Here is a 16,324-nt window from a genome sequence, read left to right on the forward strand (position 1 = left end):
TTAGTATGTGATAAATCACATCAGTAAGTTGACTCATTTTCAAATGGAAAACTGAAGGAAATAGAGTCATATAGCAAATCTACAATCAAAGAAGTCATATGAATTATAAGAAAATTGTGTTTGAACACTTCAAAAGAAATGCATCAAATACATTGTGTGTGTATGCATATGTGTGTGTGCATGTGTGTGTGTGTGTGCGTGCGTGCGTGTGTGTGTGTGTGTGTGTGTGTGTGTGTGTGTTTAAAGCTCAAAGCAAAGCTGATAGTCTGTAACCTTAAATCCAATTCAAAATTTAGAGAAATATTCTTGAAACACTTTGGGAAAATACAAGTTCCTTCTTTTTTATTTTTATTTTATTTTTTTTAAATATTTTTATTAGGTATTTTCCTCATTTACATTTCCAATGCTATCCCAAAAGTCCTCCATACCCTCCCCCCCCCACTCCCCTAACCACCCACTCCCACTTTTTGGCCCTGGAGTTCCCCTGTACTGGGGCATATAAAGTTTGCCTGACCAATGGGTCTCTCTTTCCAGTGATGGCCGACTAGGCCACCTTTTGATACATATGCAGCTAGAGTCAAGAGCTCCGGGGTACTGGTTAGTTCATAATGTTGTTCCACCTATAGGGTTGCATATCCCTTTAGCTCCTTAAAGCCAACACCTTTTAATTAACAAACGAATCAAGGCACAGCTGTGCTTTTCAATAGTATATTACACCTAATCTTATTTTTGTTGTGAAAAAGTCAATTCATTTTAGCTTTTTAAAACTTGTCAATTTGTTTAACTATGAAAGAAAAGTCACAGGTTTTGTTAGAATTATTTTCATTTTCTAATGAGATGTAAATATATACTAGAATTATTAATATTCAGACTATTTAAGGACATAATCTTTTGCATATGCATACCCACATATGTATATCCCACATATGTGTGTGTGTGTATAATTTTTATATCTCTGTAAATTAATAAGATAGACATAGTAAAGTGATAGAACAGGAAAGATTTCAACATATTTTTGTAGAACAGTGGTTTTCAACCTTCCTAAAGCTGAGATTCCATAAAAGAGTTCCTCTTGTTGTGGAGATCCTAACCATAAAATTATTTTCATTCAGCTACTTCATAACTGTAATTTTTCTGCTGTTATGTATATTAATGCAAATATCTGTGTTTTCTGATTGTCTTAGGCAGTCCCTGCAAAAGGATCATTCAATGCCTCCAAAGGGGTCATGACCCACATGTTGAAAAGTTCTTGTTTAGGTAATTGAATAGGGTGTAAAGAAGATGCTCTATACCACCAGCCAGGGGAAACCCATTTCCCATGTTCTTTAAGAAGAATAAGGATGGGGGCTGGAGAGATGGCTCAAGGATTAAGAGCACTGGCTGCTCTTCCAGAGGTCATGAGTTCAATTCCCAGCAACAGATGATGACTCTATCCATAATTGGGTCCAATGCTCTATTCTGGTGTGTCAGTGAAGGTGTGCTCATATACATTAAATAAATACGTAAATACATAAATACATAAATAAATAAATCTTTAATAAAAGATTAAGGATCATTCCAGAAAGTGCTCTTAGAAATTTTATATAGTAGTTGATATACTCTAACTCCTTATCTAATTGATTACATATTCAAGTACTGTCAATAAAATCTCTATCATTTACAGTATGTGTATAACAGCACCCCACCACCACCACCACCAGAATAACTTTGCCTAATCTTTTGAGGCAGGGACCTCTTGTTCAGACTGCAAAATGACTTGACCCACCTTCCAGGCATAACTGATCACTCTATACTTTACCTAATGAAGTTATTTAAATGTTTTAGTTAGGTGAAAGTGGGCAAAGGATTCTTAGTCTTTTTCCCTTTATATATGTTCCCCAAATTTCCATTTTGGGAAATTGTATTTGGAAATTATATATATATATAAAATCTAGAGGCAAGTCATTTTAAGAAAGTTAATATATTTCAAATAATACAGTTCCAAATGAAATTAGCATTAATGAATTGTGTGAAGATAAACACATTCTTACTTAGTGCTCTAGTTACTCTTTAAAAGACAATGTTTCTAAAGTCAGATTAATTTCTCAGTCACTATGAGCTAACCCTTGGACACATACAAAACAAACAATGGAGAAAGAATATTCTCTATAATTCTCTATAATTGTATAGATAAATTCGATTTCCATATGTAAAAAGAAGCTGGACCCTTATCGTGTAGAATTTATGAAACCACAAGGAAACACTACCTCTGTCCTACTGGAATGGCTATGATTTGTTTTATAAACAATACAAAATGAAAAATAGTCATTAACAAAGATGATCAAAAACACATGCACACTTTTGGAGAGAAGTCAAGCTTGTATAGTCATTATAGAAAATAATAGAAAATTTCCTGAAAAAAAAAAGGATAAAAATATGCCAGAGAGAGGCCATAGCCAGTAAAGTTCCTGATCTGAAGGCATCAGGACCTGAATTCAGATCCCTGGCACTTAGAGTAGAACCCAGACTTCTACTGAGATGGGAGGGAGAGAGAAAAATTTATTCAGGTATATGACTCCTGATGCTATAAATATATTCCATTATATCATCCTATACTGATACATATACTGAAAGTACAGATGAACTCTGTGTTTTGTAGCAGTTAACATTGGAAAGGAAAAATGATTGAGGATTGTGAGGAGGGCAAAAGTTGGAGGAGAGGAAATGGGAAGTGTTGATATTGTCCATGTTTTTGAGTCTATCTAATGATCTGCAGTAAATTTCTACAGTTATATATTAATTTTCTATTTTCAACCCTACCTATGCATAGTTTTCAAAGACCCAACTCCTTAGCTGGGATTACTTTTATGATTCTAGACTTAATATACATTAGGGGAAGAGTGTGCAAGGGTATAAGCAATACTACTATAATCACAAGATAAGAGTTCTGCTTCATATTAGGGTTCTTTCTTTACAGAAATGTCTGCTTGGCAGTGAGATGACTTTCAATCATCTTCATTACTTCCATGTTAATTTTTCATTTACAACTTTTGTATCATATTTCAATTCTGACATCTTCAACACTTCATTCTGCCTTACTCTACTATATGTGGAAGTGTTGGGTATTCCTGGGAGGTTAGAAGGAGAAGAAGCACCCCACATTTCTTCCATCTTCTTAATGAAAAGACCACCTAAAAAGTATGAACTACTGTAATGCAGCCACTTGAATGAGTGCTTTGTAATCTCAGAGTATAAATGTGTAGATGTATATTTTCTTTTTAAAATTATTATTTTTCTTTTTTTAACATTCCAGATTTTATTCCCCTTCCTGTCCACCGTTCAACTGTTCCACATCTCATACCTATTCCACACCCCCCTTGTCTCCATGAGGATGTCCTCAAGCCCTACCCCACCAGACCTCTAAACTCCATAGGGCCTCCAGTCTCTTCAGGGTTAGGTGCATCTTCTCTGACTGAACAAGTCCCAGCAGTCCTCTGCTATATGTGTGTTTGGAACCGAATATCAACTGGGGTATGCTGCCTGTTTGGTGGTCCAGTGTTTGAGAGATCTCAGGGGTCCAGGTTAATTGAGACTTTTGGTCCTCCTACAGGTTTGCCCTCCTCCTCAGCTTCTTCCAGCTTTTCTTTAACTCAACCACAGGGGTCAGCCACTTCTGTCTATTGGGTGGGTACAAATATCTGCATCTGATTCTTTCAGCTGCTTTTTGGGTTTTCGGGGGCCAGTCATGATAGGTCACTTTTTGTGAGCTTTCCATACCTTCAGAAATAGTATCAGGCCTTCAGGCCTCCCCTTGAGCTGGATTCCACTTTGGGCTTGTCACTGGACCTTCTTTTCCTCAGGTTCCTCTCCATTTCCATCCCTGAAATTCTCTCAGACAGGAACAATAATGGGTCAGAGTTTTGATTGTGGGATGGCAACCCCATCCCTCACTTGTTGCCCTGCCTGTGTCCATTCTTTCTTCTGGCCTTCAGGGCTTTAGTCTTTTTCCCCCACTCAGTACCAGATCATGTTCCCCTCTCCCACACACCTAATCCCCTTTTCCTCCCAGGTCCCTCCTTACCCCCAACCCTGTGGTTGCTTTCTTCTCCCTCCCATCCTCACTTAGGCCCTTCAGCTTGTTGACCTTTTAGAGTTCTGTGGACTGTATCTTGGGTATCCTGTACTTTTTTGGCTAATATCCACTTATTAGTGAATATATACCATGCATGTCCTTTTGAGTCTGAGTTACCTCACTCAGGATGATATTTTCTAGTTTGATTCATTTGCCTGTAAAACTCAGGATGCTCTCGTTCTAAATAGCTGTGTTGTGTTCCATTGTGTAAATGAACCACATTTTCTGTATCCATTCTTCTGTCCTGGGACATCTAGGTTGTTTCCAGCTTCTGGCTATCACAAATAAGGTCGCTATGAACATAGTGAAACATGTGCCCCTGTGGCATGGTGGGGCATCTTTTGGGTATATGCCCAAGAGTGGTATAGCTGGATCTTCATGTAGATCTATTTCCAATGTTCTGAGAAACCTCCAGATTGATTTCCAGAGTGGTTGTACCAGTTTGCAATCCCAACAGCAATGGAGGAGTATTCTTCTTTCTCCACATACTCCCAACATGTGTTGTCACTCGAGATTTTGATCTTAGCCATTCTGACTGGTGTGAGGTAGAATCTTAGGGTCATTTTGATTTGCATTTCTCTGATCACTAAGGACTTTGAACATTTCTTTAGGTGCTTCTTAGACATTTGAAATTCCTCAGTTGTGAAATCTATACCCATGCTTTTTACTGGGTTGTTTGGGTTTTGGTGGTTAACTTCTTGAGTTCTTTATATATTTCGGATATTAGCCCTCTCTGAGATGTGGGGTTAGTGAAGATTTTTTTTCCTAATCTGTAGGTTTCTGATTTGTCCTATTGACTATGTCCTTTGTCCTACAGAAGCTTTCCAGTTTCCCAGTTTCCTGAGGTCCTATTTATCAAGACATTTTTTATGTGCACAATATTCTTTTTATTTCTTCATTTTTTTATTAGATATTTTCATTATGTACATTTTAAATGCTATCCCCTTTACTAGTTTCCTATCCAAAAATCCCCTATACTATCCCCACTCCGTCTACTCCCCAACCGACCCACTCCCCTCTTCCTTGCTCAGGCATTCCCCTATACCGGTTATATAATCTTCGCAAGACCAAGGGCCTCTCCTACCATTGATGGCCAACTAGGCATAGGCAATAGCCTCTGGGTTTGGTGGTTGTGTATGTGATGGATCCCCAGGTGGGGTAGTCTATGGATGATCCTTCCTTCAGGCTCAGCTGCAAATGTTGTCTCTATAACTCCTTCCATGGATATTCTGTTTCCCATTCTAAGAAGGAACAAAGTATCCACACTTTGGTCTTCCTTCTTATTGAGTTTCATGTGTTTTGCAAATTGTATCTTGGGTATTCTAAATTTCTGGGCTAATATCCACTTATCAGTGAGTGCACATCATATGTGTTCTTTTGTGATTGGGTTACCTCACTCAGGATGATATCCTCAAGATCCATCCATTTGCCTAAGAATTTCATAAATTCACTGTTTTTAATTGCTGAGAAGTACTCCATTGTGTAAATGTACCACATTTTCTGTATCCATTCCTCTGTTGAGGGACATCTGGGTTCTTTCCAGCTTCTGGCTATTATAAATAAGGCTGCTAAGAACATAGGGGAGAATGTGTCCTTATTACCAGTTGGAACATCTTCTGGGTATATGCCCAGGAGAGGTATTGCTGGATCTTCTGGTAGTACCATGTACAATTTTCTGAGGAACCACCAGACTGAGTTCCAGAGTGGTTGTACAAGCTTGTAATCCCACCAACAATGGAGGAGTGTTCCTCTTTCTCCACATCCTTGCCAGCATCTGCTGTCACCTGAATTTTTGATCTTAGCCATTCTGACTGGTGTGAGGTGGAATCTCAGCGTTGTTTTAATTTGCATTTCCCTGATGATTAAGGATGTTGAACATTTCTTCAGGTGCCTCTCAGCCATTCAGTATTCCTCAGTTGAGAATTCTTTGTTTAGCTCTGTAACCCATTTTTTAATAAGATTATTTGATTTTCTGTAGTCCAACTTCTTGAGTTCTTTATATATATTGGATATTAGTCCACTATCGGATTTAGGATTGGTAAAGACCCTTTCCCAATCTGTTAGAGGCCTTTTTGACTTATTGACAGTGTCCTTTGCCTTACAGAAGCTTTGAAATTTTATGAGGTTCCATTTGTCAATTCTGCATCTTACAACACAAGCCAATGCTGTTCTGTTCATTAATTTTCTCCTCTGTGCCCATATTTCGAGGCTTTTCCCCACTTTCTCCTCTATAAGTCAGTGTCTCTGGTTTTATGTGGAGCTCCTTGATCCACTTAGATTTGAGATTTGTACAAGTAGATAAGAATGGATCATTTACATGCTAACCAACAGTTGAAACAACACCATTTGTTGAAGATGCTGTCTTCTTTCCACTGGATGATTTTAGATCCTTTGTCAAAGATCAAGTGACCATAGGTGTGTGGGTTCATTTCTGTGTCTTCAATTCTATTTCATTGATCGACTTGTCTGTTGCTGTACCAGTACCATGCAGTTTTTGTCACAATTGCTCTGTAGTAAAGCTTGAGGTCAAGTATGGTGATTCCACCAGAGGTTCTTTTATTGTTGAGCATAGTTTTGCTATCCTAGGTTTTTTGTTGTTGTTGTCCTTGTTGTTGTTGTTGTTATTCCAGTTGAATTTGCAAATTTCCCTTTATAAAATGGTGAAGAATTGAGTTGGAATTTTGATGAGGATTGCATTGAATCTGTAGATTTCTTTCAGCAAGATAGCCATTTTTACTATATTAATCTTGCCAATCCATGAGCATGGGAGATGTTTCCATCTTCTGAAATCTTCTTTGATTTCTTTCTTCAGAGACTTGAAGTTCCTATCATACAGATCTTTCACTTCCTTAGTTAGAGTCACACCAAGATATTTTATATTATTTGTGACTATTGTGAAGGGTGTTGATTCCCTAATTTCTTTCTCAGCCTGCTTATCCTTTGTGTAGAGAAAGGTCATTGATTTGTTTGAGTTAATTTTATATCCAGCTACTGCACTGAAGTTGTTTATCAGGTTTAGGAGTTCTCTGGTGGAATTTTTAGGGTCACATATATACTATCATATCATCTGCAAATAGTGATATTTTGAATTCTTCTTTTCTAATTTGTATCACCTTGATCTCCTTTTGTTGTCGAATTGCTCTGGCTAGGACTTCAAGTACTATATTGAATAAGTAGGGAAAAGTGGGCAGCCTTGTCTAGTCTCTGATATTAGTGGGATTGCTTCAAGTGTCTCTCCATTAAGTTTGATGTTGGCTATTGGTTTCTTGTATAATGCTTTTATTATGTTTAGGTATGGGTCTTGAATTCCTGATCTTTCCAAAATTTTATCATGAAGGGATGTTGGATTTTGTTAAATGCTTTCTCAGCATCTAATAAGATGATCATGTGATTTTTGTCTTTGAGTTTGTTTATATAGTGGCTTACGTTTGTGGATTTACATATATTAAACCATCCCTACATTCCAGGGATGAAGCCTACTTGATCATGATTGATGGTTATTATGATGTGTTCTTGGATTTGTTTTGGAAGAATTTTATTGAGTATCTTTGCATCAATATTCATAAGGGAAATTGGTCTTAAGTTCTCTTTTTTGTTGGATCTTTGTGTGGTTTAGGTATCAGAGTTATTTGGCTTCATAGAATGAATTGTTTAGAGTACCTTCTGCTTCTATTTTCTATAATAGTTTAAGGAGAATTGGAATTAGATCTTCTTTGAAGGTCTGATAGAACTCTACACTAAATCCATCTGGACCTGGGCTTTTTTTGGGGTTCAGAGATTATTAATGATTGCTTCTATTTCTTTAGGGGATATGGGACTGTTTAGATCATTAATCTGATCCTGATTTAACTTTGGTACCTGATATCTCTCTAGAAAATTGTCCATTTCATCCAGGTTTTCCAGTTTTGTTGAGTATAGCTTTTTGTAGTAGGATCTGATGTTGTGTTGGATTTCCTCAGGTTCTCTTCTTATGTCTCCCTTTCCATTTCTGATTTTGTTAATTAGCATACTATCCTTGTGCCCTCTAGTTATTCTGGCTAAGGGTTTATCTATCTTGTTGGTTTTCTCAAAGAACCAACTCCTGGATTAGTTAATTCTTTGTATAGTTCTTTTTGTTTCCACTTGGTTGATTTTAGCACTGAGTTTGATGATTTCCTGCCATCTATTCCTCTTGGGTGAATTTGCTTCCTTTTGTTCTAGAGCTTTTAGGTGTTCTATCAAGCTGCTAATATATGTTCTCTCCAGTTTGTATTTGATGGAGGCACTCTGAACTATGTATGAGTTTTCCTCTTAGGACTACTTTCATTGTGTCCCATAAGTTTGGGTATGTTGTGTTTTCATTTTCATTAAACTCTATAAAGTCTTTAATTTCTTTCTTTATTTCTTCTTTGACCAAGTTATTATTGAGTAGAGTATTGTTCAACTTTCATATGAATGTTGGCTTTCTATTATTTATGTTGTTATTGAAAATCAACCTTAGTCTGTGGTTATCTAATAGGATGCATGGGATAAATTCATTATTTTTGTATTTGTTGAGGCCTGTTTTGTGACCTATTATATGGTCAAATTTGGAGAAGGTACCATGAGGTGATGAGAAGAAGGTATATCCTTTTGTTTTAGGATAAAATGCTCTGTAGGTATCTGTTAAATCCATTTGTTTCATAAACTTCTGTTAGATTCACTGTTTCTTTCTAGTTTCTTTTTCTAGGATCTGTCCATTGATGAGCATGGGGTGTTGAAGTTTCCCACTATTATTGTGTGCAGTGCAATGTGTGGTTTGAGGTTCACTAAAACTTCTTTAATGAGTGTGGATGCCCTTCCATTTGGAACATAGATATTCAGAATTGAGAGTTCGTCTTGGTAGATTTTACCTTTGATGAGTTTGAAGTGCTCCTCCTTGTCTTTTTTGAAAACTTTGATTTGGAAGTCAATTTTATTAAATATTAGAATGGCTTCTCCAGCTTGTTTTTTGGGACCATTTGCATGGAAAATTATTTTCCAGCATTTTACTCTGAGGTAGTGTCTGGCTTTGTCCCTGAGGTATTTGTATTCCACAAAATGTTCGGTCCTGTTTATATAGCCAGTCTGTTAGTCTATGTCTTTTTATTGAGGAATTGAGTCCATTGATATTAAGAGATATTAAGGAAAAGTCGTTGTTGCTTCCTGTTATTTTTGTTGTTAGAGTTGGGATTCAGTTCTTGCAACTATCTTCTTTTAGGTTTTTGAATGATTACTTTCTTGCTTTTTCTAGGGCATAGTTTTCCTTTGTTTTGGACTTTCGCTATATTATCCTTTCAAGGTTTGGATTTGTGGAAAGATATTGTGTGAATTTGGTTTTGTCATGGAATACTTTGGTTTCTCCGTCTATGGTAATTGAGAGTTTTGCTGGGTATAGAATCCTTGCCTGGCATTTGTGTTCTCTTAGGTTCTGTATAACATCTGTCCAGGATCTTCTGTTTTCATAGTCCCTGGTTAGACATCTGGTGTAATTCTAACAGGTCTGCCTTTATATGTTACTTGACCTTTTTCCCTTACTGGTTTTAGTATTCTATCTTTATTTAGTGCATCTGTTTTTCTGATTATTATGTGTTGGAAGGAATTTCTTTCTATTTATCAATTTTTAATCTTAGAGCATAAGCCATTGGAGTTCTGTTTAGGAAATTTCTCCCTGTGCCAATGAATTCAAGGGTCTTTCCCACTTTCTTTTCTATTAGATTCAGTAATTCTGGTTGTATGATGAGGTCCTTGATCTTCTTGGACTTGAACTTCATGCAAGATGACAAATATGGGTCTATTTTCATTTTTCTCCATACAGACAGCCAGTTAAAACAGGACCATTTATTGAAGATGCTTTCTTTTTCCCATTGTATATTTTCGTATTCCTTGAACAGCTCCCATGAGATGACACTCCTAGGAGATCTTACACTGAGTTGCCTTTTCTAGATGTTTCAGATTCTTTCCCTACTGAACCATATCATTCAGGCTTCATTGCTCCTGGCCTTCTGATTGTGATGCTGCTGTAACTCTTCTCTATAAAGCAGATTAACTGTTGCTTCCTTTTGTCACTGACTTCTGATCACCCCCCTGTGTGTTGTTTCTAGACTTCATTTCTTACCACCAAATTCAACTGGGTACGCATCAGTCCACAGAGAATAGCACACAGACTGCAGACCAAGTTTCCTCCAATTTTCTATGTTTTCAATCTTCATGTCACACTTGTCACCATATTTCAATATTTTTAATCAGCCAAGTTTTTATAAAATGGTAATACTTAACATTAATGACTAGATAGTAACACTTTCTGAATATTGTGATGATGACAATGACGACGATGATGATAGTCATGATCATGACAATAATAATGTTCTGTGTCATTTCTGTGTACATTGCTTAAATTATCATTGAGTCTACATAACTTTCCCTGTGACATTTACTCTGTTTCTTTTCTTCCTTTACTGGGAACAAAAGCTGAAGCTTAGAGAGGTTGAATAACTTAAGCAAGGTCTCAGAGTTCCTAGGGCAGATAGCAGGATTCTTACCCATGTGCCTTACCCTAAGACTTCATATCTTACCCATTAAATTATTCAACACTATTAACTTTAATTTGGGATTTAATGACCTTGAAATGGTGTTTCATATACAAAAGAATTACTTAACTACCTCTCAATTTTTAAAAATAATATGTATTGCTTTTCTTCACTATTATCTGCTTTTTCACCAAAACAAAGGTAAAATACAAAGTTTTTCCATTGTAAAGTACAGAGAAATTCTTTCTATTACATATATTCTTATTCAAGGAAATTAGAAATCACAACTATGACCTTAAACATCTTGTAGTTTTTCTTTTTATTCCTTGAAAGGACAATATATAGATAAATCCTGAAAATTCCCCAATACTTGTGCTTATAAACTTCACACTCTGATTTTTACTAAAAACTATTTAAAGTATATGTTAAGGTATGAAGATAAGATAAAATATCTTTTAAGATTATTAAACATATTTTAATGTTCTCTGGTGTACTGCCTTATCAAGTATATACATTGTTAATAGTTTGTCAGAAATTTTACCTCAAACTGTTGCTTCTCAATTAATAGTCAGTAATTTGTTATAAAATTGGCTCTTTTGCTTGTGTTTCTCATATTCCCTTTTTTTTTTCTTTTCTTCTTTCTTTCAAAAACACTAGCTGCCAGTCAGACTGTTACTCTAGTGACACAATCTGTGGTTACTAAGGAAACTGTCATCTCCAAACTAGAAATGCCATCTTCTTTGCTGTTGGAGGTACCTGCACTGGCAGACTTCAACCGAGCTTGGACAGAACTTACAGACTGGCTGTCTCTGCTTGATCGAGTTATAAAATCACAGAGAGTGATGGTGGGTGATCTGGAAGACATCAATGAAATGATCATCAAACAGAAGGTATGGATAAAACAATAATATTCAGCCTGTCAGATATTTTTCTTTAGAGGGTATATTGTCACTTTCCATTTCCCTCTTCTTTATGACTAATAGTTTTTAGGCTACCTTTTCTCTGTGAACACACTATTCATTCTACTCTGGTCAACCTAACTACAATCAAGGACATAATTAACATTATTATCTGAAGCAATCATTATATGAAAGGGATGAAAAGTTAGGGTGAAACACATAAAACTTACAAGCATAGTGGCTCAGTTAAATTCAGTAAATAACTGTTCTTTTTAAAATTGTCTTTGATACAAAATAATTAGCTCAATTGAGCTGATTTCATTTATACTGTTTGTATTGGCACTATGCAGCCATAACATATTACAAAGACAAAGATAATAATCTGGGATTTGTTTATTATCTACTCTTCTGAGTTGTCTGTGCCAGTTTTCCGCCTCAAGTGATAAGGATAATTGAGAGTTAGGGATAAATAAGACAAGCAACAAAATGGAACTTGTTTTAAATAGCCCAATCTCAATATTAGGTTTTATGCCTCACAATGGCCAAATAAACACATTTTAATAATACATCTCATTTCTCACCCTCATTGAAATCCTTTTGTTGAAATTATCTGATCAACTAGAAACTCAAGAATTTATTGCTATAAATGTAGTTTACCTAGATGCTACAGTTACACAATGTGGAAGATTTTTTTTTCTGTTTTTTATATGTCTTCATGCATAAGAACTCTAATTTTTAAAGCTTTATAAATAGTAGTCATTTTACTTGTTAAAACATTGAAGAATATCTAAAGAAACAATAAATTATACTGAACATCTGTATTAGGATTTTAGTACTGTGAAGAGACACCATGACCAAGGCTACTCTTATAAAGGAAAACATTTAAATAGGGCTAGCTTACAGTTCAGAGTTTCTGTCCATTATCATGATAGTGGGAAGCATGACATTGTTGCTGGAGAAGGAACTGGGTGTTCTACATCTTGATCTGCACACAGTGAAGGAAGACTGCTACTCTAGATGTAGTTTGAGCAAATGAAACCTCAAAGCCCACCCCCAGAGTGACCTCCTAATTCCAACAGGGCCACACCTCCAAATAGTGCCTGTGCCTATAGGCCTAGCCTTGAAGCACAGGAGCCTATGGTAGGCATTCCTATTCAAACTATCAAAATGTGCTTGGATGTTACAGAATTTACTTTTCTTTCTTTCTTTCTTTCTTTCTTTCTTTCTTTCTTTCTTTCTTTCTTTCTTTCTTTCTTTCTTTCTTCCTTCCTTCCTTCCTTCCTTCCTTTCTTTCTTTCTTTCTTTCTTTCTTTCTTTCTTTCTTATTCGTTTCTTGTTTTGATTTTGAAAGACAAGGAAGAAACGAGTCAGAGTTAGGAGTCCTACAGCAATTCAGTAGCATCAGTAGCAATAGAATGATTTTGATGATTCCCAAACAAGTAACATTTAAACTACCTTGAAGCTGATGTGGTGGGTAGAGATTCCATGAAGATTTGACTTCAAGGCCATCTCTATTATAGAGAAGACCGTGTCTATATCAAAACAAAACTATTTTTAGTGAGTATCTTGTACTCTTAAGAACCAAATGTAGTGGGATTTTGTGGTTAATTACAACTGGCATGATCATGCTCATATCACACTTCTAGTCATTGTGACTGCAAAGCACACAAAAGACCCATCCATTCACATTTACCATATGATGCTAGATATCTATATATTAAAAGATTCAAATATTACACATATAAATCTCTTCCATACTTTTAATAACATATTTGTAACCACATTCCTTTTTCAGGAAAGCATCTGGGGCTCATAGATCCCCCACCAATTTAATAGATACCAGAAGATTCAAATGACCCTCACATGAATCTTAAACCTGTATTCCTCATTGCTATGTATATCATCTGTAGTAATAACTGTAACTGTACTCAGCATTTAGTGATGCATTTGAGTACATTGTCTAGGTCATGGACTTTTCTGATCATTTTATATTTGTACTGGAATGATGCAGAAATATCATCTTATCAACACTCATAGCATCATAACAGCATTTCCTTGAATAACATTTACTAGAGGAGGCAGAATGGTATAATTCTTAAAGTGCAGGCTTTGTATTTTTGGCTTCAGTCTCAAAGCAATAAAATCTTGGATGAGTTATTCCTCCTTACTAAACTTCAGATTGCCTATCTGTAGGATGTTGACTTAAACTATGAGCCTTACAGATGACTATAAAAATTGTATAGTGAGCTGTATTAATTTTTTTTTTCATCCTTATATTGCTCACTGTGTATACTCAAACAATGTTAGGCATTGATGTGAGGGTCAATGGCAATCCTTAGAAAGCTAAATACTCATAGTATTTGAATCATTTCCTGATGCTATAGCTTCATACAAAAATCTGTTTTGCTGTGGTCATGGACAAGAGATGGTCTAGTCATTTGTTATAGGTTTGTGAACCCAACATTTGGAGAAGACATTGACACGCAGGGTTCTGAAGATGAATTAGTCTTTTACAGAAAGATCTCTTAATTTGATACTCTTCAAAAAATATAAATATAGTTCCAAACCTTACCTTGTAAACAAATGAGCAATACTTAGGGACACAGAAATATATATATGTGTGTATATATATATATGGAGAGAGAGAGAGAGAGAGAGACAGAGAGAGAGAGAGAGAGAGAGAGAGAGAGAGAGAGAGAGAGAAAGAGAGAGAGAGAGCTAGGAAGGGCATGTATGAGGACCCGGATTTGCATCCTCAGCACAACATTTTAAAATTCAGCCATGATAGTACATATCTATGATTCCAACACTAAAAATCAGAGCCAGGATCCCTGGACCTTTGTAGCCAGCCAGTTTAGCTGACATGGTGAACTCCTGTTTCTGTGAGAGATTCTGTTCTCCTAGAATAGAAGTAGGGGTGGGAGTAGTAAGGAAGATTCTCCCATTAACTTTTTCATGCTTGAGAGTAAATATATTTTTTCTTCTTCTTTCTCTTATATTAAAGTAATTCATAAAAACATTTTTCAACTCTTGCCTTTTATAGGTTTAGTTACTTTTTAGATAACAAAATGCTTCTAAATCAGTGTGTGTTTGCATCTATCTATTACACACTCATACAGAGAAAGGGGAGAGAGAGAGAGAGAGAGAGAGAGAGAGAGAATAAGATGTAAATATTCTGAGAATTTACAAATAAAGGGCTCATATGGAATTTTAAAAACAAACATACCCATATTTAATAGTTAACTCTGAGAAATGAGTTAACATTTTGTTAAGTGTTTTAAACCATAATACTTTGTAGACAAACACTTATTTATATATTACTTTAATATGCTTTTATTGAACTGTTACCATAGTACTCATGGTATACAGGTAAACACACATTTAAAAGTTTGGAATGGGATAAACAACCACCAAACCCAGACACTATTGCAGATGCCAGCAAGATTTTTGCTGAAAGGACCCTGATATAGCTCTCTCTTGTGAGGCTATGCCAGTGCCTGGCAAATACAGAAGTGGATGCTCACAGTCATCTATTGGATGGAACACAGGGCCCCCAATGGAGGAGCTAGAGAAAGTACCCAAGGAGCTAAAGGGGTCTGCAACCCTATAGGTTGGAACAACAATATGAACTAACCAGTACCCCCAGAGCTTGTGTCTCTAGCTGCATATGTAGCAGAAGATGGCCTAGTCTGTCATCAATGGGAGTAGAGGCCCTTCATATTGCAAAGATTATATGCCCCAGTACAGAGGAATGCCAGGGCCAGTAAGTGGTAGTGGGTGGGTAAGGGAGCAGGGCAGGGGTGGCGGTATAAGGGACTTTTGGGATAGCATTTGAAATGTAAATGAAAAAATTATATAATAAATAAATTATTTCTAAAAAAGTTTGGAATGTGAAAATAATAGTGTAGGGATACAGTCTTAGTTACTGTTCTACTGCAATGAAGAGACACCATAACTAAGTGAACTCTTACAAAAGAAAGCATTAAATTAAGGGTCTACTTACAGTTTCACAGAATTCACCAATTATCATATTGGGGGAAAGCATACTGGCATGGGGCTGGAGCAGTAGCTGTGAGCTTTTGATCCTGATCCATAGGTAGGGGGCAGAAAGAGAATCTGGGTCACACTGCCCATTTCCAGTGGCACACTTTCACTAACATGGCTACATCTCCTCATCATTCCAATCAGTCTACTAACTGGAAACCAAACATTCAAATAAATACATGAGCTTATGGCTGCTGATCCCATTCTAACCACCAAAGTTATATTTTAGAATAATGGCTACAACATATTTAATCATACAAAATATGACACTGATCTAAGTATGTCTTGCACAGCACTTAACATTTACAATAACTCAAGAAAAAATGATTTGAAAATACACAGTTAAATAGTGTGACAAAGATCAAAGGAAACTAAGACAATGATGTGATTTAAACTCTATGAGTCTGTTTCCAGAGTTCTGTTAAACATGGTTTTGTACTTTCCTGGATTTATTGGGGTGATAATCTTAGGACTTAGTCCACTGAATATTTTAACTAAGGGAACAAAATTAGGAATAAATTCTTGAAGAAGTTAAGCCAAACACTGAAGAAGAAGTTAAGATTAATCCTTTGAAATGGCAGCACAAGCAGGAATTAATTATTCTTTACATTAAGATAGGTGAAAGCTTTTTGTTGAAGAAGTTGTGATTTGATGTCAGTGAGATATGAACTAACCAGTATCCCCCAGAGCTCATGTCTCTAGCTGCATATGTAGCAGAAGATGGCCTAGTTGGCTATCAACGG

At 36.1% G+C, this 16,324-nt stretch overlaps 1 protein-coding gene across 9 annotated transcripts in view; it reads left to right on the top strand.

Annotated features, from left to right (window-relative positions):
• Positions 1 to 16,324, top strand: part of Dmd (dystrophin, muscular dystrophy) — a 2,390,387-nt gene that overhangs the window by 1,648,175 nt on the left and 725,888 nt on the right. For all 9 annotated transcript variants that reach the window (XM_006527768.3, XM_017318377.1, XM_017318376.1 and 6 more), the window contains one exon: positions 11,296 to 11,528. In XM_006527768.3, coding sequence (XP_006527831.1) covers positions 11,296 to 11,528 — 233 coding nt within the window. The remainder of the gene's footprint in view (positions 1 to 11,295; positions 11,529 to 16,324) is intronic.

The sequence above is a fragment of the Mus musculus genome, chromosome X, assembly GCF_000001635.26.
Source record: "Mus musculus strain C57BL/6J chromosome X, GRCm38.p6 C57BL/6J".
Lineage (NCBI taxonomy): Eukaryota > Metazoa > Chordata > Mammalia > Rodentia > Muridae > Mus > Mus musculus.